At 41.0% G+C, this 25,499-nt stretch overlaps 1 protein-coding gene across 1 annotated transcript in view; it reads left to right on the forward strand.

The window, feature by feature from the left end:
- LOC120803144 (actin-binding LIM protein 3-like) overlaps positions 1-25,499 on the forward strand; it is a 43,525-nt gene continuing 18,026 nt past the window's right edge. Inside the window, exons 1-8 of the mRNA XM_040151507.1 lie at positions 1-446; positions 4,628-4,792; positions 13,580-13,763; positions 16,249-16,361; positions 18,216-18,342; positions 18,632-18,725; positions 19,206-19,293; positions 23,933-23,991. Of these exons, the coding sequence (XP_040007441.1) occupies positions 428-446; positions 4,628-4,792; positions 13,580-13,763; positions 16,249-16,361; positions 18,216-18,342; positions 18,632-18,725; positions 19,206-19,293; positions 23,933-23,991 (849 nt within the window). The 5' untranslated portion in view covers positions 1-427. The remainder of the gene's footprint in view (positions 447-4,627; positions 4,793-13,579; positions 13,764-16,248; positions 16,362-18,215; positions 18,343-18,631; positions 18,726-19,205; positions 19,294-23,932; positions 23,992-25,499) is intronic.

The raw sequence follows: 25,499 nt of genomic DNA on the forward strand, positions 1-25,499 counted from the left end.
CGGGCGTCCGCGGGAGCGCACTGACCCTTCAGCGCGGAATGGAGTCCTCTGCGGCGGACCAGGGGGGTGCTGGGGTGTGCAGGGTGGGAGAGGCAGGAGCCGAGGGCGCCAGGCTGAGGAGGAGGAGGAGGACGGTACCGTCAGCTTCGATTTAATTCCTCAACCGGCCGCCTTTACGCAGGGCGGAGAGGTACGGTAGCTCTGCCGCCTGGCAGTATAATCCGCTTGCCGGGAGGAGCAGGGAAAGCCCTGTCCAGACTGAGGCAGGGAGAGAGGGAGGGAGAGTTTTAAGTCGGACCCGGATAGAGAGAGAGTTGACAGGAGTGCTTGGTCATATTTCAAGCTTTTGTCCTGCCGCTTCAAAACCTCAATTAAGTGGCTGACAGAGACTCTGAGGGGGATCATTCAAGCTGTTCCACTCCACACCATGAGTGGACCAACAAATGGTAAGCAACGTGCACTCTGTCTGTGTGTGTGTGTGTGTGTGTGTGTGTGTGTGTTTCAGAAGTGTGTATGTTATGTTGAGGTCTACACGTGTAGGCGAGTGTGTGTTTGTGTGTGTGTGTGTGTGTGTGTGTGTGTGCTTCAGCCTAATCAATAACGTAGTGCCCTGGGAGGGCTTAACTTGAAGTAGACATAAACAGCCCTTCACTGAGGTTATTGATCACTGACTCACTTATTGACACTGTATTTCATCATGTCATTAGCTAGCTCCCCGTCAATGAAGGTTAAAGACAAAATTTGGTATTGTCTATTGATAGCTGACAGCACTCATCAATATTTTCATGATTGTCAGTTTGTGTTGCCTGTTCTGATCATTGGCAGCAGCGTGTGTGTGGATTGATAGAGACTTCTGTGGTTCTGATAGCAACCAGGGATTCCTCCATTGAAGAAATTGCCACAGTCACAGAAGCCAGGCAGTTTCATTTCATTTGATTTAACAAATGTGTAAAATTGCTCCCCCAACATTTTTATTCGTGGCAGAAAATGTTTTTTAGAAATCAATAATTATTGCAGTCAGTAATAGTCAATTAAGGCAGTCAGAAAAGCTTGTGACAGCTTCTCAGATATTTTTGAGAGAAGAGAGGAAGCCTGCTGCTTTGATAGCCAGAAGACAAAACAGCACATCTGTGGCTGACACTGTGCAGGGCAAATATTAAAATGCCCCAACATCTAAACATAGAAGCATAAAGCAGGTTTTCATTAATTTGAAACCACTGACTCCCCAAATTTATTTTCCAAAAATCAAAAACAAAGTGGCGCAGCCTTCCAGAGTAAGCCATCAAGCAGCTACCTCGTCCTCCCAGCAGCCATTCAGTTTTATATCTCCCACCAAAGCAAGATATTTAAGATATATATGTATATATATATATATATATGTGTATATATGTATATATATGTATATATGTATATATATATGTATGTATATATGTATATATATATATATATATATATATATATATATATATATATATATATATATATATATATATATGTGTGTGTATATATATGTGTATATATGTATATATATGTATATATATGTATATATATGTATGTATATATATATGCATATAGACATATATATATGTGTATATATATATGTATGTGTGTGTTTGTGTGTGTGTATATGTATATGTATATATACATATGTATATATGTGTGTATATGTGTGTATATATATATATATGAGTGTGTGTGTGTGTGTGTGTGTGTGGGACTACACTGCCATAGAATTACGACCATGTCAGCGTAGCAGAGGGGCCCTGGCTGAGCGACTGTCACCCCCGAAACCTCCCATAGAAAAGAAGGGGATTATGTTTTGGCTGACTGGCTTGGTTGACACGAAGGGAGAGCTTATTGGTTTTTATCCAGGCTGTTTATCCACAAGGTCAAAGGTCAGGGTAAATATGTGATGCTGTCAAACTGTGCAGAATAAATGGCCTATGTGACTTTGAAGCCGCTTAAGGGAGAATTGTAGGGAAATAGAGGTGAAATTAAATTAAATGTTTTGTCTTCCTTACTGTACCAGACAACTATAAGATAATTAAGAGTAAAGCACAAAACAGCATCCAATACAAGTTTGATGACTGATGCACAGATGGAGTCAATTTGATTGTTTAACATTTTGTTCTTATCAGCAGGCGTTTTGATCTTGTAGATTAGTGGTCCCCCAACTTGGGGGTTTGGAAACCCCGAGGGGTCACAAGATAAATCTAAAGGGTCGCCAGACGATTAACAAGTTTTTGGGGGGGGATTTCCTTCAAATCTTTGCATTTGTCATGTGAACTACTGGAAATTTTTACCTGACTGAAACTTAACTTAACTTAAACTCCAAATAAAACAAGAGAAGGAAAAAAAAAATCACTCGTTGGTTAACCCGGTCACAACCTAGAGCGGTGGCTCCCAACCTGGGGGTCAGGATCCCCCCATCCGGTCATGAGTAAATAGGTTTAGAAAGCAAAAGAAATATGTTTCCTTTAGACAAAATTATGTTTCAGGCTATACTAAACAATGACGTACTGGATAATTTTACATCTCAGAGACTCTACAATAAAAACAATAAATAATAAATAAACAATCTGGGAAGAAAAAGTAGATAGTGGTTTTAGGTTGGGTGTTATTTGTGCACACAACATTACCTGGCTGCTGGGCAGTTACACACATGCGCACACACACACACACACACACACACACACACACACACACACACACACACACACACACACACACACACACATAGTACATACTGTATATGCTCTTGCTGCACTAACCTCCTTCGTCAATTCGACAAACTAGAACATACAACATTGAAACTGACTAATAATAACAAACGTGCAAAAAAAATACCACATTTAGACTCTCCCTTTCTCTCTCTCTCTCTCTCTCTCGCCCCCTCTCTCTCTGCCCCCCCCCCTCTTACACACACACACACAATCACACACAGGTGGCTCAGATCTTTCTCTGTCTGTGCTTCCAGTCCTTGTGCTGCCATCTGGCCACAGAACCAATGCCAGCTTCTGTGACGCACACACACACACACTCACACACACATGCACACCCACACACACCCGCACACAAGCGCGCACACACACACCGATGATACAGTTTGTTAGGAAACACAGGAAAAATTTCTGTCCCAGTTTTACCTTTTTTTTTCTAGATCCACAACTCTCTCTGTCTCTCTCCTGCTGTCATCAGCTTAACCCGCTGGCATGTTTTGTTTGCTGCGATTGCATAATACTCTGCGATGCCGCAGCATTAAGTGTAATGTCATGGACCTGAGTACAATACAGTAGGATATCTGCTCAGTTTTCGTACGGTGTGTAGAGTACAACCAACTGTTGCAGCAAATCAAAATCAAATCGTTCACATCAGTCAGTATGTGACACCTATTCCCTCCGCTGCTCTTTTGTCTTGTTGCACTTCCATGAATCTGTGTGTGTGTGTGTGTGTGTGTGTGTGTGTGTGTGTGTGTGTGTGTGTGTGTGTAGGTGTGTGCGTGTGCGTTTCAGACAGCATAAAGAAAGGACTTGTTACACTAAGAGGGCTTTGACCAGTTTCATAAGTGAGGATGAAAGGGGTGTAATCCCCAAACGGCCTCACTTCGCCCTTTTCTGTCCCATTAGTGTGTCTTTGTCTGTCATGTTCAGATTCAGGATTCAAAGCTTTATTGACATACATACAAAGAACATGTGGCTGGAGGTTACAAAACTTAAGAGAGAAGCAGTTAGTAAAGTGTAGAAATAAATAAGTGTAAAAATGTTCAATGTGCCACAGTGATGCAAATTTGTAAAGGGTGATAGTTATAATAGAAAATCTGTACCACTGCAACTATACATTGAGTACATTATATGTGTAATACAATACATAAATAACTGTATTTTCCTGAACACCATGAGCAGTTTGAAATGTCAGAGTCAGTGGGTATACATGTATGTCTCTTTCTACACCTGTCTGTCTGCCTGTCTCTCTCTTAAACCTATCTCTTGTAATGAATGGTTGTAAGTCCTGGTTGATCTCCATGGCAGAGTGACAGATTTTCCAGGAGCCACTACTGGTTACAGAGTCAATCACTAAGCCTTCTTCATCTCCTCTGAACCTTCAGTCGACTCTGAATGCGATTGTATTTGTGTGTGTGTGTGTGTGTGTGTGTGTGTGTGTGTGTGTGTGTGTGTGTGTGTGTGTTTGTGCCGCCATGTTTTGTCAGTGTGTATCTATTTGATTGTGTGTTTTTCTATCGTATTGATCCACCGGGATTAAAGAAAAGTGCCATCCGAAGGCTGAGTTGATTTTTTTTTGAGGAGGGGAAGGAAACCGCTGTACTGATGTATGAAAATTATTATTTAGTTAACTTGTGGATCTGATTTGTTTCTACTTAATATACAAGACAAACCCGAGCAACTTTTTTGCATACATTATACATTATAAATCAAAGCTTGTGTTTGGCTGTCACGAGTCTGTAACAAGTCACTTGCCTGAGAAAAAAAAAAGAATCAGATCTCTTATCTTTTTGAGGCAGCCGTTCCACTTATTTTTTTTTTTATCACACTTTGATCAGCTGGTAAGGAAAGGCCTCAAGTGACATGTTTTTTTGTGCCTCTCCTCTCATCTTCTCTCCTCCCAACAGTTCAGTACCAGTCGGGTCTTTATGGGGGAAACAACAACAGCAGCTCTCCGCTCTCCAGCCATGGGAATTCGCGCATCGTGTGTGAGCGCTGTGGGGAGGTTTGTCGGGGGGAGGTGGTGCGCGTCAAGAACACGCACTTCCATGTAAACTGCTTCACCTGTCAAGGTAAAAAAAAAATGCTGTAGTATGTACATAAACCCACACACTTTTTTTCATTTCCATTTATTTTTCAGTCTTGGACTTATGCACAGGTTTTAATGTGTGGATTCCACCCACGTCAATTTGCATAATTAAATATCAAATAACTACCAGTACTCAGACAAGAAGGAGCCTGCACAATTGGGTCAGTAATAAGCTTCTGTCCTCACTGAAATAGAAACTGAACTATGACTTTACCCAGATCAAAGCCAATGACAAAGCGTATTACATAAGAAATGAAAGACATTCAGTGACACAGAAGCGTCAGTAATCGGGCATCGCTGTCACCAGAAACAAAGGATGACATGCAATGTCACCACAGTGAACAGAAGGTGGGAAAATCTTTGATGCTTCAAACATTAGAGGCACTGCCGTTCTGTCTAAATATCGCAGCACAAGCCACATTTTCTGATAGGTCTCTAGATTTTGTCCTCGTACCGTACAGTACTCAACTTCTGATGACCAGGTGTCCGTTGGTTTCGGTGTATTCAGTTTGGGGGCATCTGATCGACGGGCCAGACTTAGTGCAGTAGTCCTCTGTCGTCTTGTATGGGTAAATTCTGCGTCTCCCGGTGAAACCCAGACGTCAGGCGGCTTCGGTCTCCTGGTGTCCAAGCCTCAGCGAAACGGGCCTTTTTCACAGCGGACATTTTGACCTGTCCGTGTAGGAAAAGCACAGGTGACGCAGGTGACATTAACATGTCTCCGTTCTATTCAGGTGTCCCAGTGAGCCATGACAGCATCCACAGTAATAGGATCCTGAAACTAAAGCAGCTGAATGTAATTCAGCCATCATTAATTTTATTATTTAAGTGAAGACTGAAAGAATCTTTTTGAAAAGCAACACAGTCACCGTGTTACCCCTCTGTCCCAGTTTTCATTTTTTCATATTCATGCTTATCCGTCTGGTTACGTCGTAGGTGCACGCTCACAGTGCGAGCCTTTGCGCCAGTGTGCCTTTGCGTGTTCGAGCTCCACCAGTGAGCAGGTGGGACAGAGCGCACAAATAGAGGTTCTGGAGTCAGCAGCTGGCTTAGCGGTGCAGTCAGCAGGTTTTCAGCCCGTCGTCAGACTCCACCCAGCTAACCTCCTTTCACAGGCTGAGACCCACAGTCCCAACGCGTGCTGCGAGACAACACAGTTTTCTCCGTTTGATCTGCCAGAGACGTCGCCTGAATGCACTCGGCCACAAAGCACTAAAGAGGAGGGTTCTCCATTTTATCTCATGCAACATTGCCCATCGCAGATCTTAAAAATAACCTGAGCTGAAAAAACTGCTTTGATTGTTTGTGTGGTTGAATAACTGATTGTCTAATTGACTGATTGTTTGCTCAAAAGAAGCACTCTTTCCTTCTGATGGCACACAAGCCAGATTTATTGATGGAAGTGTTCTCCCTTGGATATTAAAGTATTTATTATGAACAACAATAGATCTTGCAGAGTAAGCTTAATGACTTTTAGCTAATGGACCGTGGGCTGAGTATACATCGGCTGATGAAGTGGACAAGAATCAAATCATCAGCTTTTAGTACACAGGCATGTAGTTTTTTTTTCCTCCTCCGCTCATTATCTTTTCCTCTCCGTCCCTCTCCCTCTCTGTCGCTCTCTTGTCTCACATTCTCTGTTTGTAGCTGTGAACGTCAGAGAGTTACAATGTGTCTTTGTTTGCTATACAGTGTAAACTCCTGTTAGTGTGGCTATTTGAGACTGAACAAGGAGAGAGAGAGAGAGAGAAAGGAGAGGAGAGGAGGGGTAGCTTTGGGATTAATGAGAAAGAAAAACAGATGAACAGAGTTAGATAGTGGGGGGGCGGCAACCTTGTGTGTCTGTGTGTGATCCAAGATTTGTTATATTTTTTCAGGATATTGTGACTTATTTAGGCGATATGGCCTAAACTTTATCATTATCATTATTATTTTTGGACTGAGTTATACTCGCGATTTAAAGGTATCGGTAGACCTTGGAGCTGAAACTATTCAATGGAAATGAATGAAGGTCAATTAAGGTTATTTTTAACCATGCTAGCAGTTAGTTGGTTGGTCCACCACTTTGGTCCAGACTGAATTATCTCAGCTATTTGACAGAGTGTCGTGATGTTTGCACAGACATTTGTGGTCCCCAGAGGATGAATCTTACTGACTTTGCAGCTCCACTGACTTTTCATCTAGCGTCACCATGAGGTTGACAGTTGGGGTTTTGAGTGAAATGTCTTGACAGCTTTGTTTTCTGTCACAGCAGTAAGAACAAAGTACAGAATGCATACCAGTGAAGGTTTTCAACCAGGCTGATGACTCAGAAGACAAGGAAAAAATGCAACTCTGCAACTGATATTTTCCTGCCTTTATAGAATCTCAAATATACAAATCATTATAAGTTTGCCCTCATTTTCTAGCGAATGATTCCAGGTTTTGGATTATTATCTCCATGTCCTGCAGGTTATGCAAGGACGAAGTCGTAACTCTTCAGTTTGATGGACAAATGCTAAAATGCAACTACTAGAAAACCGATTTTCTATCAGTGTTAACAATGTAGCCAAAATCCATAATATGTCACAAAATTATACCAGTGTAATCCCTCAGTTAGACTATAGACTGGTTAGACTTCCCCCTTTCTCTTTTTTTCCCTCATCCTCTTTGATCCATCCGCCCATCCTGATCACACTTATGCAAATCCAGAGGAGGTACAGCAAGGAAATCCATCCCACGTTGATGAGGCGAATAAATGAGGGAAGACAGTGACGGAACGGCAGACGTGTGCTGGATGGACAGATCAATAAACTCATTGATACCTCCCCTGGGCCCCTCTGTCTCTCCCCTTCCTCCTCCACATCCTCATCCCTTCACTTTGCTGTCTGCCTCCCTTTCTCCTCACATATGATGCTTCCTCGCTATTCAGCTTCCTCTAATCTCTCCCTTGACTCCCATCTTGCCTTTCTTCTCTTTCCTCCGTGTCTCCTCTCAGCCTCATTCTAAAATAATCCTCTCCTCTTCTCTCCTCTCCCCTTTTTCACCAGAAAATTGAGCCATTTACATCATCTATGACCTTACAGCATCTCTTATGTAAAGAACCACTTCAGTCATGACTGGAAAATAGGACAAGTACCCCAAACAGTCTGATTCTCCCTATGCATCAGAACATTTCACAGTCCAGTTTGGGATAAAGGCCTTGTGTCTATTATACTGTTCAAATCCCATTTCTGAAGACTTCTTGGGATCATTTTAGTTAAAGGGTCTTTCCTCGAAGCTGATATAAAACAAGCGGACACAAATTTATTCGGATGCCTTCGTAGAACTGCAGGTGCTTCACCTTCTCAACGGAATTTAAAGTGGACTCGTGTGATTCTTCTTACATTGTAAAGCTTACTGCAAAGCCGGACCCATTTGAAACAAGTTTGTGTTTTAGACGAGAAAAAACCTATAGGGAGAACCGGGAGTACGTGTATTTTATCAATATTAGTGTACACTCAGCCGCACGGACAGTCACGGATGGCCTGGCTCTTTCTTCAGAAGAGAATTCAAGGACAAACCGTGAAGCGCCAACTGCTGTATCAGCTCGGCTGTGCGCCACTCTTTTGTGTGCGTTTCTTTGCACGCACAATGGGGCAGTATGCTGGTGCTCTGGTGTGTTTCTGTGCATGCATGTATGTTTCTCTACGTATCTGGAAACTGAATCAGAACGATGAGACAGTCAACATGTGTATCGGGCCTCCAGGTGTTCTCATTTCATGCATCTAACTTCAAATATATCACTTTTGCTTAAATCTATCTTTCCTTTTGCCTCTGCCTTTCATTCCCTCGACCCTTTGCTTCAGCCGCTGGCAGCAAACAAAGAAATCATTATCTGTTGTCTTTCTGCCAATTGTTGTGTGTTTATGCGTATGTGTGTCCAGACCTCAAGCACTTCAGTCTAATAGGCTACAAATCACTGAAGCACTTCAGTCTAATAGGCTACAAATCACTGCTAACAGATGTAGAAGAAAAGTATTTAAATACTTCACTGCCTCAGAGGAACCGCAGCTGAACCTGCCCCCTGATGTGCAGAAGGAAGGGAAAGTAGGAGGCTGGTGAAGAATAAAACCGATGGAGCAGAGAGAGAAGAAGGGAGTGGAGACTGGGATTAAAGAGAAGAGAAAGACCATCATTTTATTTATAAATTTGTATTTATTTTATCTGTTTTTGCCTTGAAATTAATTTTCCTGTTTGCTTTCTCTACAAGCCTCCTCTTACTGTTCCCTTCTCCCAGTTAACAGTAGAAAGTTAGAAAGATCTTTCTAACAATCTAAGCATTGCCCAAACTGCCGAGGTATATTGTATATTAAACCCGAGCAGGAAAGAGCAAGAAAGGCCTCTACGTGCCTTGGATTTGACTGATATTTTTCTTTTCTCCTCCGTTAAAAATCCGTCCATCTTATACTTGTCATGTTGCTTTCAGAATAAATCTTGCTGCCCTCAGTCTTGACAGCACTGACAGCATCACAGCACTCTTATTTCTTCATTGTCCATCAGATTCATAGAGCTTTCCACTGCAGGAGAAGCACAGATGGGACTAGTAGCATTAACGATGGCTACCGTAGGCTCCAGAAATTATTGCAATGCAAATCAGCCATTATTGTTATCAGGTACACCTTTATTTGACAAATCAAAAAGCTCTATTAAAAAAAAAAAAATCATTTTTAAATCATAAATACATCTCACCGAAGAGGCATCACCTTCCTGTGACTTTAATATCATCATTTGTTTGGGGCTCTCAACAGCAGTGAGTGTAAACCTTGTTTGGACTTGCAATGTTATAGCTGAACTAATAACCGTCATTCACCTCTTGTTGGGCTACTGTGACAGCTTACAAATGAGCAATTTCCCGATCCTTAGATTTCATCACATCATGTGAATGTGATGTGGTCTGAATTATTTCCTGTGAAATTTCTTTTGATTGTTATTTCCGTCTGGTGAGAATAAGTCATACAAGTCAGAGGTCCCAACTAAGACTTTCCCCTGGAATCTCTGTTGATTAATTACAACTGTGTACGGTGGGACTAAGTCACTGTCCACAGGTCTGGTTTTGCTTCGTGTGAGCTGCTGGGTTTCATTTAGCCTGCACGGGAACTGTCCGGTTTCTGCCGATTCAGCAGAGGCTAAATGTAGAAAACCTTCAGAGTTTGGGACAACAGGTGGGTCCAGGCAAGGTCAGGCTGAGGTCACGTGGGATCACAAGGTCTTGCACGACAGGTCCGGCGTGGAAGCGACTGAAAAGTCTTTGACCTATTTTAACATTAAGCCTCCAACATTCAAGTTAAGGTGGCTACGGGAAGATTTGTCCTGTCTAATCCAGACCTCTTTGGAACATTCATTTCCAGACAAAATTTCATGGCAATCTAACACTAATTGAGATATTTCAATCTGGACGAAAGTGGTGGACCAATAAACCAACTGACATTGCCATCCCTAGAGCCAAAGCATCCAGCCCGGCTAATAAGACTAGACCAAATAAAACACTGGTAAGAAGTATGAAAGCTAACCAGGGAGTAGCAAAATGTGGCAAAACTATATTCAAACATTACTTTATGTTTACTTTACTTTTTTCCCTTTAACATCACAACATTAAATATCCCCTTGCTGGAGATGAAAGCGGTATCAGTAAGCTTAGCCTGTGTAAATCCTCATGCATGGATCATGGTCTTCAAGGACAGTTTTTTAAAACTTGGCCTATGATCTGAAATCCAAATATCCCAGACGTCCCTCCAGAGAGGCCAAGACTGAACAGCTCCCTCTCTTTCCTGTTTTCCTTTCACATCCTAATAGTTTTCCACTCCGACAGTGATGAATGTGTGAATGCTGTCGGCAGGGTGATAAAGGATGAGAAAGACCCGGCTACCATCCTCAAGTGTGAGTGTGTCCGTTTGAGATGGTGGGAGACGGAGACGGTAAAAACAAGTATATCTGTTTGTGTATGTAGGTTTGCGTATATCATGTCTTCATAGCTGGCTGAAAACCTTTGTTGAATCCTTACTTTTCACCCTCAACCTCATCCCACTGGATGATTAAAAAAATGAATGGTTGACTTGTTGGACATAAGAATTCTTTTACCCAATAGCAAGTATATGCCACATATGTGTGTGTGTGTGTGTGTGTGTGTGTGTGTGTGTGTGTGTGTGTGTGTGTGTGTGTGTGTGTGTGTGTGTGTGTGTGTGTGTGTGTGTGTGCATTGAGTCTGTGTTGCTGTAGCTTTGAACTGTGAGCAGCTTAAGTCCCAGGCAGCGTGATAAAGGTCAGGCTGGCATTTTAAAGTTGTGCGACAGCAGCTTTGCCATGACAAGAATTCCATATCTGAGACAGAGGAGACAGAAAAACAAAAATGCTGTACAGTGTTCTCATGGTTGAAATGATGCCCCAGTTTTCTGTCCAATATGAAAAAAGGAATGAAGCCTCTTGAAAACACACTGAAGATGATTCAGTTAAAACACAATAACAAGGATGAATTTGTTTGCGGGAAACAACAAAAGCACCATATCTGCGTTGGAAAAATCACCCAGTTGGGTGTAAATTTCAGCACGTATACTGCCAGCAGAACCCTTGATCTGATCCGTGTCTTGCAGGTGAACACTTTGAACTACCAGTTAAAGTACAGTCAGGAGTTTGTGGGTCCATCTTGTTTGAGTACTTTCCTGGAGCCTTTACAGGGCTCTCCACAAAGTCAATCAGACAGCTGCCACTGATTCAGGGCGAGGCTGCCAGAGTCCTCACAGAGAGCAGGAAAATGGATCACGTCAATCCCGTTCTCTGATCTTTCCACTGGCTTCCTGTGCAGAGATGTGCGCCAACTCTCAGCCTAAAACTTTTCTCTTTGCCTCTGCCTTTTATTAAATTAAATTTAGGACTATTCATTCATATCTTGCACTGCACTGGAGCTTCACTGTAATTTTTATTCTCCTGTTTAATGTCTTACTTTATTTTAGGTTATTTTTGACTACTATTTATTTTACTGTTTCAAATTTACATATTTCAAATATTTATATGTTTCCTTTTTATATGGTCTTTGCCTTTTATGTCTTACGTAAAGCGTTTTGACCTGCTTAAACTTAACTCGCCCTGATTTTATCTAACAAACTGCCTGTACTTATGAGGCTTTTGGCAATAAGGGCATTTTTTTTATAGTCAGCATTCCTGTGATAAAATGTACAGTGAACAGAGATACCATGTGAATATCTACATAATATTACAAGAATATGTTTGTTAAAGGGAATTGAAAGCTTTGAAAAGGAATACAGTTCACTTAAATGTTGCTATAATGTCTTAATGGTGCAGGTTGGCTCCAATAGACAGATAAATTAGGCAGCAGACAGTATCCCTCTCTCTCTTTCTGTCTCTCTGCGTCTGAGCCACTTAACACACTGGCTCGGATCAGATCAGATCCATTCACTCCACTGGGTTTAGAGCCATTAGCTTAATTAGAGACTAGACATTCAGTTGGCTGTCAAATATCTTGATCTGTTGGCTGCCTTCCAGATGCCTAACTTTACAGTACAAGCAGGTTGGTGCCACTCTGAATACTGCAGTTTATACCTCCACTGACTGGGCCTGTGCACTACAGGTTCTGTCATTGTGACAGAAATGTATGGACTTGTCTGGAGCCGAATGGGTAAAGCATTGTACTGATAGTGACAGCCTCAGTGATTTGATTCATTTTCGGGACTTGCATTATACAAATCTTTGCAGCGGTGGCATTATAAGAGGATTTTCCCTGGTTGTGGTCACCAAATGGCACATGCTGTTATAAATACTATAAAACACAACTGATTGGAGATAAGATTAAGCGCCTGCCTCCCTGATAAGCTGAAGCCAATCATCGTTCTGTGTCTAACCAACCAGCTCGGCGGAGGCCTCCTCACCGTCAGCACAGCTGGACCAGAAGCAATCATTTGGCTGAAAGACTTTGCATTTGCTAAATAGAAGCTATACATCTTGCTGTCAGTATAACACAGCGTTGTGTATCCGTGTGCACTCGTGAGTCTCTGTGCCTGGACGTGTATCTATCAAACAGGACTGCCTCCATAAATACACATAAAAGTGTTTATTGTGTGTAAATATGGTCACAAAAGCTTTGATCTATAACTGGGCACATTATGATCCAAATTTACAAACTCAAGTTTACACACAGGCAAACACACTCTGTATGCTCACACATACATGTATATATTTTCATATGCACAAACTACCATAACATAATGTATAAATTAACAGATTAGATGGTTACTGGTTTAATCCCGAAAACCAGATTATAGTATTAACCCTACGGAGGTCAGACAGGACAACAGATTGCACTCCAACCAACAAACACACACACACACACACACACACACACACACACACACACACACACACACACACACACACACACACACTACCCATGTTTTCTACCAGCTACCCTCAATGCAAAAGGTCAACCCTGTAGATTAGTGGATTAATACTGGTGCTGGCTGACAATTGAAGTTTTTTAATTACAGCAGCACCTTATGGAATATCATTCCTACTGATTATATATTCTGGTTTAGATATTTGCATGAAATATCTTACAGTCAAACAAAAAACATGACATTTGACCACTTCTTTACCACAGACTGTCAAGATTAAATAACTTGCCTTTATTTTGTGCCCGACACACAGTTGACTAAATACAACATGTTTTTCCTCTCTTAGTCTTCCTTGTATTCCTAAAGAATGAAGGGACCCCTTCAGTTTTTTCTCTCCATCTGTTTAGTGTGTGGCTGTGACTTGGTGCACTCGGGTTTCTTCCACCACTCTGGAGAGTACATCTGTACCGAGGACTACCAGCGGCTCTACGGGACCCAGTGTGACAGCTGCGACCAGTACATCACTGGAGAGGTGGTATCTGCCCTGGGGAGGACATACCACCCACACTGCTTTGTCTGCAGCATCTGCAGGTGAGCGAAAAGTGTTTGAGTGTGTTGTTGCAACAGCTGTCATAGAACAGACGGGTACTACTTTATGCCACACAAAATAGAATGTGTCGTATCACGGGTAATCCATGTTGAGCTGTGTAGTTATTCAAAAATATCGCATGAAGTCATTTTTGTTATTTTTGATCTTCTGTTTTACCATGGCTTACATTCATGGAAAAGAGAAATATTTATTATGTGTAAGTAATATTGTAATAAAGTCGGCAGCTCATTCCACACTTACACAAGTATAAGTAAACCGTTGTTCCATCTGAACCTGATTTCATCTTGCAAATCTAAATTTTCTAGAAATAAATATGATAAAAATATTAAAACACGATGTACTCAAATTGTATGGGCAGCAGTAGTTGTAGTAATAGCAGTTGGAGTGAAATTAAGATATTTCTTTCTGTGTTCATACTACATTTCACTTCTAACACCATCATTTACAGCTCTACATGTCATGTCCTCAGGGATCCTCCTAGCACTGTTTCATCTCTAACAACAGCAACAAATGAGATTCTAACAGAGCATGTGCCCTGGATTTTACTTCCCATAATGCAACTTGTACATATAGTTGTGTGTGTGTGTGTGTGTGTGTGTGTGTGTGTGTGTGTGTGTGTGTGTGTGTGTGTGTGTGTGTGTGTGTGTGTGTGTGTTTGTGTGTGATTTGTGTGTATTCAGTGGGAAAGTTTTTTTCCAGGAAACAAGTGCTTCGTTCTTGTACCGTATTGATGTTGTAGGCAGGTGTACTGTGACATCCGAATCCCAAAAATTGTTTGGCATAGGCAACAAAACACTTTGATTTTGGTTAGGAAAACATTGTGGTTTCAGTTAAATGTTAATAAAGTAAAATTTAATCATATTTGGTTGCTATAAGCATATATTATAGGAAAACGTAATGGAATATTTTGTTTTACAGATATGTTTAGTGCGAGAATTTTGTGACACAACACGGTCTTTAAAAGTTTAATTATTGTGTCGGTAAAAAACGTGATTTGGACATATTCGCTGTTGAAAATTAGTAGTACTTGAAAGTAATTTGAAGGAGACTGGGTTAATAGTTTGTAATAATAGCTTAGTTGTTGAAATTAACACTATAAGTTAGATTCCAGCACGATTTAGAGTTTTTGTTACCATGATGCCCAGTGTGAGGGGCATCTAGACAATTTGACATGTAACTTGATCTTCCTGCAACTAAACAGATAGACAGTAGGTAGATCTTACTGTAACAATATAGCCTGCGATCTTTGTAACAGCATTAACTGTTTGCTTTTAGGAGAGAGAATTGTTATCAGATAACAAGTCATAGATTCAATCTGTGGTCCAAATGTGAACAGGAGCATAGCTCCTTCCCCAAATTTACAAACACAGGACGGTAACCTGCTATTACTCCGAGATTCTTTTACTTTAATACACAGACTAACAGTAGAAAGACCAGTTGGAAATTCAGTTAGATATGAGAAAGTACTTCAAAATATTTATTAACTTGAATACTATACATGGTCCTTTATATTAGGCTTCTAAAGTACTGGATTCTCATTAGAAATATGTAATCGTATTTATGTTAAGGCTGTGCTGTAGAACTGTTGGCTGTAGAAGAACAGTGCTCACTTTATCATTCATCAACCCGTGCGTTACAGTTTTCTCATTTTCTTCTAGCGGAGTTTGGGTGAGATTCTGCCCTCACAGTGTTTGGCAACAGCTGAACCCTCAGGTTAAAAAGCATTCACTTTATGTCTTACGTTATATTTTATTGCCGTTTTCGGTTTTAATATTTCCGTCCTCCCTCTTAAAACATATTCTCATAAACTGATGTGGATGTGCAGGTATACGCAAAAATGAGACACACGATATTACAATATCAGGTGATGTGGAAATTGTTGCACAGCGGTGCAACTGAGGGATTGGGGTTTCATTGTTTGGGACTTTCTGAAATTTGATCCCATATCTCACTGGATACTGAACCTCCATTCATTTAAAGTATTAGGCATTTTTCAGAGGGGGAATTGAGAAATGATGTAATTATTTGTATGATTTGCGGTGGGAGTAAGGCTCTTTATTAACTCTGAATTCACAAAGGAAAACAAAATAAAATTTCCTGGTCATGACAGGCCATGACTGCTGTGAGATGCCCCCAAATGCCATTCCATTCAGATCCATTATGTTATTGTAGCAGTAAAAATATCAGTTGCATTTGTCAAAACATCTGCAAGTAAAACTGAAACTATCATAACAGGTAGATACTGTACCACTAGGGGGTGAGTGATTAAATACATGTTTTTGTGATTTGGGTGAACTGACCGTTCAACTGCATGATGCAAAAAGTAGAATTTCTGCACCATATATACATTACTTTACTAAAATGTTCTTTCTCTCTCTCTCTCTCTCTGTGTGTGTGTGTGTGTGTGTGTGTGTGTGTGTGTGTGTGTGTGTGTGTGCGCGTGTGTGTGCGTGTGTGTGTTCTCAGGGGCCCGTTCCCTATTGGCGACAGGGTGACCTTCTGTGGGAAGAAGTGTGTGTGTCAGCAGTGCTCACACTCTCTGAACAGCGACAAGCCTGTCAAGGTCCACGGACCAAGCTGTAAGAAAACAAACTAATACACACACACGTACCCCTTACTTTATGCCACACAAAGTAGAATGTGTCGTGTCATGGTTAATCCATGATGAGCTGTGTAGTTATTCAAAAATATTGAATGAAGTCATTTTTGTTATTTTTGATCTTCTGTTTTACCATGGTGTCCATTTATAGAAAAGAGAAATATTTATTATATGTAAGTAATATTGTTTAGTACTTTATGTGCTAAACATAAAGAGCTTTATAGTTTCATGGCAGGACGCTTAATTGGGGATAATAATAACTGCAGTCAGCTCTGGCTTGTGATTGGTTCAAATGTATAAGAAGATGTCTGTGCTTATTACCATGAGAGGGAGCACACTAGTCATTGACCATGCCTATCGAGCTTATAATAACTAAAACGTATTATTGTGCTCCCATGTTTCATGTTTGTATGATTTTGAAGAGCACATAGTTTAAGTTTTACTGAAGTACACCTCCGCTATGCACTTGGACTCTTCAAGAAACAGACGCAGCCACTCGAACAGCAACAGCATGTGTGACAAAATAATCTCATCTCAATTGTCTACTTTCTAGGTTTTTTTTGTTGTGAGTCTTCAGCTGCATCTGATGGTCTTCATCAGCTAGTTGAACTAGTCATTTTCCTTTTGTAACAAATTCAAGAAACAGCTAAAAGAAATAGCCCTTCAGATTGTAGCGTTAAAATTCTATTTGTCTTATTGTTAACCAATCCCACGAAAAGACCAAAACCAACCACATTTTAGTCCGTCCCTCAATAGTTGTTGAATTCCCTGCGCTTTTTGTGACTCTCCGCCCCAAGCCCATTTTTTCCTAACAAAGATGTGATTCTTTAAAAATGAGTCACAAATGTTTATTTTCGCTTTTTAAAACAGTTAAGCAATTTACTAAAACAGCTGGGTACTGTAGTTTTTATCGAACTTTACGGAAACAGGAAGAAATAGTGCGTTTTGTGGGGACTATGTTCATCTGTGGATTAATGGACAGTTGGTGCTCTAGTGAGTATTTATAGCAGTAGGACAGTGTGTTTGAGACTGAGTCAAAATAAACTGCAGCACTCATCTTCATGGTAATGAAGGAACATGTCACCCAGTGCAACGTAGTGGCTCTCTGATGTGGTTTTAATCATTTGTGACACCGTTGGAGCTCTGGGGCACAGATGAATAAGATATCTCAGGCTTTGGCTACACAGACAAAACTTGTTAGTAAGATAAATTCACTCCTTGATTTTTGTTAGTGTTAAAGCATTAAGCTGCTACCTTAGAGCTCTGCAGTTACCTAAAAATAATGCATACTCTCTGGCAAATTAGAATCAAGAAATGTCCGTGAAATGTGACCATGGTTTTGATGCAGCCTACTGATATTTAATTGAAATCACTCACTTCTTCGTGACTCATCCACCGTGTAAATTGGTGTTGTTCCCCTACAGGTGAAAAACACCAAAAGAGCTGTACCATCCACCTGCTGAAAGCTGCAAAACATAGCCCCCTTCCCTGCAGCTATACACACACACACACACACACACACACACACACACACACACATGCATACACATACAGAAGGTGGCCTGCTGCTCCAGGTAGTCTTGTGGCCTGGTTCTGGTAGCTCCATCTGGCGAAGACAATGTGACTATCGTAACAGCAGAGAGGGATGAGGAAGAGAGGAGAAGGAGAAGAGAAGTGATGAGAGGTTGGCAGAGCAGAGAGACAAGGACAGAGAGGAAGGATGTTGAATGAAAAAATGTTGACGCTGCTCTTGTCTTCCTTGTGAGCTTTCTCAATACTGCATTTCGTGTTTTTCCTCTCCTCTCCTCTCCCCTCTCTTCCCCATCTCCCCCAGACTGTGCAGGCTGTGGCGAGGAGATCAAACAGGGTCAGTCTCTGCTGGCTCTGGAGAGACAGTGGCACGTCAGTTGTTTTAAATGCCGAACATGTGGCTGTGCACTCACTGGAGAGTACATCAGCAAGTAGGTGGCTTGATCCCCCATCTGTAAGGTTTCTAGGTATTTTTGAGTGAATATCAGAGATTCCCTCAAAATATCCACATCCTCTGTTTGGAAAAGCTACTTTGCCGAAATTGCTGTTTGCATCACACTGAAATATGTTGTAAATATATGAGGCGTCTGTTGTTTCTGCTCCAGTTGATCCATAGATTCAGACATTAAAAAACAACGTGGTACAGGATAAATGATAGTGGAACCGTTGCAGGAAGCCAGGAGGCAAATTTAAACTGAGAACTGTCTCCGTCCCTGGCAGGGATGGGATACCATACTGTGAGACTGACTACCACACCCAGTTTGGGATCAGGTGTGAGAGCTGTAACAGGTACATCAGCGGCAGAGTACTTGAGGTGAGTACATTTGTCCATAGACACACACACACACACACACACACACACACACACACACACACACATATATATATATATATGTATGTGCCAGGATGCAAGGATATCTGTGTCTGTCTATAAAAAGATGCAAAAAAAAAAAAAAACGCAGCTGTTCATCTTGAAATGACTGACATGCGACTAGTGACGACCGAGCTTTGGAAAACCAACAAAGCAACCCTCTCCCATCTCCTCTACCCTATTCATTCCTTTTTTTTTCTATTTCCTATCGCGCCTTCCCCCATTCTTATCTCTCTCTACTTCTTATCGCCACTCTGTTCTCGTTTCCTCCCTTGTGTCATCTGCTTTAGCTTCTCTCTGCCTTATTTATTTCTTCTCGCATCTTTCCTTTTCGTTCCTCTTCTTTCCTCTTCTTTTCTTTCCTTGCCCTTTTCGTTGCTTTCCTTTCCTTTTCCTTCACTTTCTTTTCTGTCTCTCCTCCAGGCTGGAGGGAAGCACTACCACCCCAGCTGTGCCAGGTGTGCCCGCTGTCACATGATGTTCCTGGAAGGAGAGGAAATGTACCTTACAGGTGAGGGAAAAGAAGAGAGGAGAACCAGACAAGTGACTCAAAAAATACAAAACCGATAGAATAGATTTTTAGTTTTGTGAATATATCTACGTGGCCATACAAAGCTGCTTCTGCTTTTCTACAGCTAACGGGCATAAAAATATCCTTTTAGCATCTATTGAATTAGCTGTTCCCTGCAAGTATCCAGATGGCCTCTGTGGTTGTTGCATGTGTGTATCCTACTTCTTTTTCCCTCTGTGTATTTGTGCTTGTTTGTGTATGTGCTTACATATTTTGTGTGTGTGTGTGTGTGTGTGTGTGTGTGTGTGTGTGTGTGTGTGTGTGTGTGTGTGTGTGTGTGTGTGTGTGTGTGTGTGTGTGTGTGTGTGTGTGTGTGTGTGTGTTTGCAGGTCAGATTTATAGTGGTAGTACATTAGAGTCATGATCAGCTAACTGAGAACATTTGACTAGCCTGCATTGTCCAGAGGCAATGTGTGTTTGTGTGTGTGTGTGTGTGTGTGTGTGTGTGTGTGTGTGTGTGTGTGTGTGTGTGTGTGTGTGTGTGTGTGTGTGTGTGTGTGTGTGTGTGTTTTTGTGCGTGTGAGAGAAGGCGAGTAACAGAGAAGTAGGATATAGCCACCTGATAAATGGCTGCTCTTAACAAAGTACCGTTATATAGGTTATTGATCTCACATGTAACACTCATTACTACACTCGGTGGCAAAGGGATGCAAGCACACATACACACACCTTCCCCCATCTGATGTTTTCTTGATACAAACAAAGGTTGGAGTCAATTACCTCAACCTTCGCCTCTGCTGCTGTGTCCATTATTCTGCACCGCCACTTACAGAATCAATCCCAGTGAAACCGGCCAACCGCCGGAGGTTTAAGATGTTTTCTGTTTTACAAATTAGATTATAATAGTTAACCTTAATAAGATGAATCATGGATTCAGATATAGGTTGATGTGAGGACACTGGTAAACCTGCTTGACTCTGCGGGAATTGCATTTTTATGCATTTTGCTTAATGTTTTTTGAATTAGACAACCAAATGACCCACAGATTTATTTTCATAATCATCATAGACATGCATAGACATTCGCCTTTAACCTTTGAGTCCCATTTTTACATCCAGTCTCATGTCAATGTTAATCATTTTTGAAATTATATTTTGTTAACCATGACTATTGTCTTTCCTTGGCCTTAATCTTAACCACAGTTTAGTTTAAATAAATATATTGTTTATTGTAGGAATAACCAGTTGAAACTGTTTTGCAGAGAAATACAATGTAAACATGTCCGATATGTAGAAGAAAAATGGGCACCACTTCCTCGACAACATGATGGTAATGGGCTGGGCTGAATCCAGATTAAATGTGGAGCTACTGTACCGTCACATGTAGGTGACACACACAGTGTCCCAGAGTCGCCACACAGGTTGACACCTCCTTGTCTCACCTCATTGACATTCCGCTGATGCGCTCACAGCCACCAGTAAAACTAAGCATTTGCATATCGTACTTGAAGTCTCTGTGGATGTGTGTGCGTTTTAATCTGTGCCCGTACATACATACAAGCATCATTCTCTGCATAATTCCTTGCATGCATGTTTCCACATTTGTGCATCTGTGTGTGTGTGTGTGTGTGTGTGTGTGCGTGTGTGTGTGTGTATGTAGTCTGAGCTCCAGTGAGCCGCTCCAAGGTTACATTCCCTTCTTTTGATGACTTCAGACATGTAGGAGGGCTGAGCAATCACCGTCGTCAGGCATACTCAATTACGACACACACACGCGCACACGCACGAACATACGCACACACACAAAACGCGTGCACACACGCTCTTGCAGTCGATCTCATGATGCATGTCTGGAATAAGAAGTGCTGTACATGTGTGTATGTGTTGGAGATGGGAGTGGAAAGTTATTTTATGGACTATTCATGATGCTTCATCTCAATATTGGCTCTTAAATCTAATAGATCAATGGAAATAGTATTGTCTCCTCAATTGCTCAGAAGTCTGAAAACTATAGTGTGGAGGTAGTTAACCTCCAGTTCACTCATTTCAGTAATGGTAACATCTCCACTCTATTCTCAGTAATCTTGCCATAATTTAGGCTGCAGGTCATGATAGAGGCTACAGGTGTTACTCAGGCGGTTCAAATGTTCAGTCTCATACCCTTTTCCTCCAGGTTTAGGGCTGCAACTAAAATTTCTGTCATTTGTAATTAATCTACTTTGATTTATCTACTATCCTTTTTTTTTTTTAATCCTTTTTTGCCTATTACAATTTACCAGAGCCCAAACTGATGACTTATAAAAAACATTAAAAGCAATAATAATTTTAGCAGCAAATAAGCAAATATATCTTTTTTCTTACAACATAATTCAGTTGACTAGTTAATTCTCTTAGCTGTCATCGCTTGATTTTCTGTCAGTTGACTAATAGATTAATCGACTACTGGTTTCAGGTATACTCAGATGTATATGCCATCAAACCTTGTGAGAAAAGCAGCTAGCTCTGTAAAAATGGATGGGCTTAATTTTACAGTTCTTGTTTGATTCACATGACTGGAAACATCTGTGGTTTGAAATTTTCAGCCATGTTGAATTCTGACTACAAATGACAGTTGTGCCAAAGAGGATTTTTTTTTGGGCAGAGTCTAAATTTCATTTGCAACGAAAAGAAAGAAATTTCCAAGTAGGAGCCGATGACAGTTTCACTGCATTCGTGCACTCTTCAATGACTCACTCACCTTTACCTCTTTTCTTGGTCTCTCAATAAATACTCCATTCAAAAAGGAAGGGCACTAGACAAACAGTACATATCTGAATGGTAACATTAGCCTGATGTTGCTGCTGTCATGGCAGCATGATTCAGCAAACAGCAAAAACGTCTGGGGCCATTTAGCATTACAATTTCAAATAGCATAAGGACAAATGTCGATATTACTTCCCTAGATTTACAGTGGCTGCCTTCATCCCTGCTTTTGAATATCACTGGTCAAGATAAAAAGGCCTATCAATTGATTAACTTCATTTTGCATAAAGTTAAGGCAATACAAGTCTGCCTAAACATAGCTGAGGATTCATCCCTGAATGTAAGAAAAAAGGCTGAGAACGTCTCAGGAGTTATATTTTAAGTATTATTTTGGGTCAAATTTCAGTCAGCTAATTTTCTCAGGACCGATTACAGCTCTTGGTTTTGGATTGAATTCCTTTCCACTGCACCATTTAGATTCTCCTCATCCAAGAGATAAAGGATCCCAAGTCCAAGGCCATATATCTGTTCAGCAGCAGAGTAGAGGAGCGTGGGTGGGACGGGGGTGCACTGAATCACCACGCATGGTCTCTGTCTACAGTATTGATTTTATGTGCGGGTGTGTGTGTGGTTGTTGCATGTGTGTATCCTACTTCTTTTTGCCTCTGTGTATTTGCGCTTGTTTTTGTGTGTGTGTTGATTGTGTGTGCGTGTGTGTGTGTGTGTGTGTGTGTGTGTGTGTGTGTGTGTGCGCGCAGGTCAGATTTATAGTGGTAGTACATTAGAGTCATGATCAGCTAAACTGAGACCATTTGGCTAGCCTGCATTGCCCCGAGGCAATGTGTGTGTGTGTGTGTGTGTGTGTGTGTGTGTGTGTGTGTGTGTGTGTGTGTGTGTGTGTGTGTGTGTGTGTGTGTGTGTGTGTGTTGAAAGTGGATATATTAGCATAATTATCACTATCAGATCCACATGCATATAACATCCTGACAATAGTGGTTATGTTATGAATTATTGTTATGAATAAGATCTACCGTAATAGCCTTCATTGATTCCCTCTATCCTCTTCTGCTCTAGAGTATAGTTTCCTCCTCCCTCATCTTTTACTGCTGTTTGTTGTTCTTTTTCTCTGTTCCGTCTTTTCTTTCTGTTCTCCCAGGACACCTATGCTATAATTGTGCATACCTAAATTAAAAAAAGAAAAAAATATTCAGTAAGCAAAGGAAACTGAATGTGTAATATTGTGCTTGTACTGTATGTATACTCCCCTTAAATACTCTGTCTTTCCTGTCTCTTTCCTTTTTACTCTCCGTGTCTCTCATACACGACGACCCATGATTTGGGCTAGATTTCTCATTTGAGTCATTTATGTCATTCAGCATAAAGAGAAGAAAGCTCTCACTCTCCCTCTCGGCACTAGATGAAAAGTTGGAGGATAATCAAAGTCAGTAGGATTCGTTCCCTAGTGACTGTGAATGTCTGTACAAAAGTTCATGGCAATCCACCCAATAGTTGTTGCGTTATTTCAGTCTGGACTAAAGTGCTGGACTGACAGACATTGCCATCCCTAGAGCCACACTGCTAACATGACTAAATATCCTCTTTCTCTCTGCCTTCCTCTTTGTTTCTCTGTGTGAGGAGAACAGAAGACTTACGTCCTCTGTCCCCAGACCAGACTTTCTGCCTCTATAGCGCTTTACACCCTGCCTCATGTGTGTCTGTGTGTTTGTGTTTTGTTGTTTGATGTTGACGACGGGAGAAAGGCTGATTGAATCTTTATAGGATCCCATAAAACTGTATGGCTGCTACCCACACACAATAAACAAAGTCAGCTGAGCTAACATTGTGTGTGTGTGTGTGTGTGTGTGTGCGTGTGTGTGCGTGTGTGTGTGTGTGTGCAGGTTCAGAAGTTTGGCATCCCATGTGTAAAGAAGCAGCTCGGCTGGAGAGAAAACTGAGGGTGAGCGATACTCAAAATACCTACAACCCCCTGCCCCCCCATCTCTGTTTCTGTTTCTGTCCTCTGTGATTTCTCCTCCTCTCTCTGTGTCTGATATTTCTCATTCTTGGTTTACAAGCTTCATTACACTGTTCTTTGCATTATAAGACACTAACTAAAGCAACGCTGCCCTCCAGATGAATGTAGTATTGTTTTAAAAGGTCTCCGTCTCATCCCTTTCTTGACCCTAACTAATAAAATACTCTTAATATGAGATATAGCGCTTTTGGTATCCTATTTATATTTTACAATACCACATGCAGTTTATACAGGGGAGGTGAAAGAATTTCCAAATTAGTCTTATAATTTTATGTGGCGGAGATATAAAAAAAACATTTATATTTCTATGTTTCAAAAAAGCAGTATTTATCAGGGCTGTACGTTTGCAGATGCCTGATAGCAAATGTTTTTGTTTTTTTTTAATGAAAATGCAAATAATACAGTGTGAGTTCACCACATGAGGCCAGACGAGGAAGTGGAATTTACTGTCCTCCACTTCTCATTCCTACAGTACTTTATCTAAAGCCAGATTCAAGTAACAAAACACCTAGAGAAGCACCTACAAGATGAAACTAGAACCTGAACCAGGTAAAGATTAGGTAACACTTTATTTGACAGGGATGTGCATAAAAACAGTGTCACAACTACGTTACGAAGTTTGACCGATACAGAAAAATGAAATTCCACTGAAGTTCAAGTGCCGTTCAGGTGACAATAAGACTTTCAATGCAAAGTTGATCTCTGTCATGGCAGCTGGACATTGAAGAGGACATAAGGTACCAGATGCTCTCATGACAGTTGCATTGACAATGTGTTAAGTAGGTTTGGAAGCTCCATATTCATTGTTTGTTCAGGCTGACTCTGGGACATTTCTGTTGGTCCACACCTGGATTTGGAAAGATGCATTGTAGAAGAACCATTCGTGGGACATGAACTGCTAAGCATTTGCCTGTTTAATAATACCTGATAATACTAATAATTAATTAATGAGTTAGTTATTACTAAAAAGCCTGAATATGGCAGTCTTTGTCTCATTTTGATATCTTATTCCCTTGTCATTATCATCTTTGCACTGACAGTTACATTATGAACCCAGTGGCACTTAATGAGACCAGGCGTGAGCGTGCATAGGGTTGTACTGTTATTCGTGTCAGTATGGTTAGAGTTAGAATGTAAAATTGTACAAGTAGAAAAAAGCTCAAATAAATGAGGAAACCAACTGCAACGTCTCTGAGTTCACTCAACTTTAGGCCCAACCATTTGTGCCAACCCAGTTCAAGAAGTTCTATATTATTGTCTATGTTAAGTTTATCCAATTTATTTTTTTTGCTCTTTTGGCCTATACTTATTGCTTACTTACTTGTTCAGTCAACTGATATTTTTATGTAGATAACTTGAGCGTTTAACGTGGTCAAAGTTAAATTAAGTTTTGGCCAACAAGTAGTTTTATTGTCAGGAGTTGTAGCTTT

This window comes from Xiphias gladius, chromosome 17, assembly GCF_016859285.1.
Source record: "Xiphias gladius isolate SHS-SW01 ecotype Sanya breed wild chromosome 17, ASM1685928v1, whole genome shotgun sequence".
Classification (NCBI taxonomy): domain Eukaryota; kingdom Metazoa; phylum Chordata; class Actinopteri; order Istiophoriformes; family Xiphiidae; genus Xiphias; species Xiphias gladius.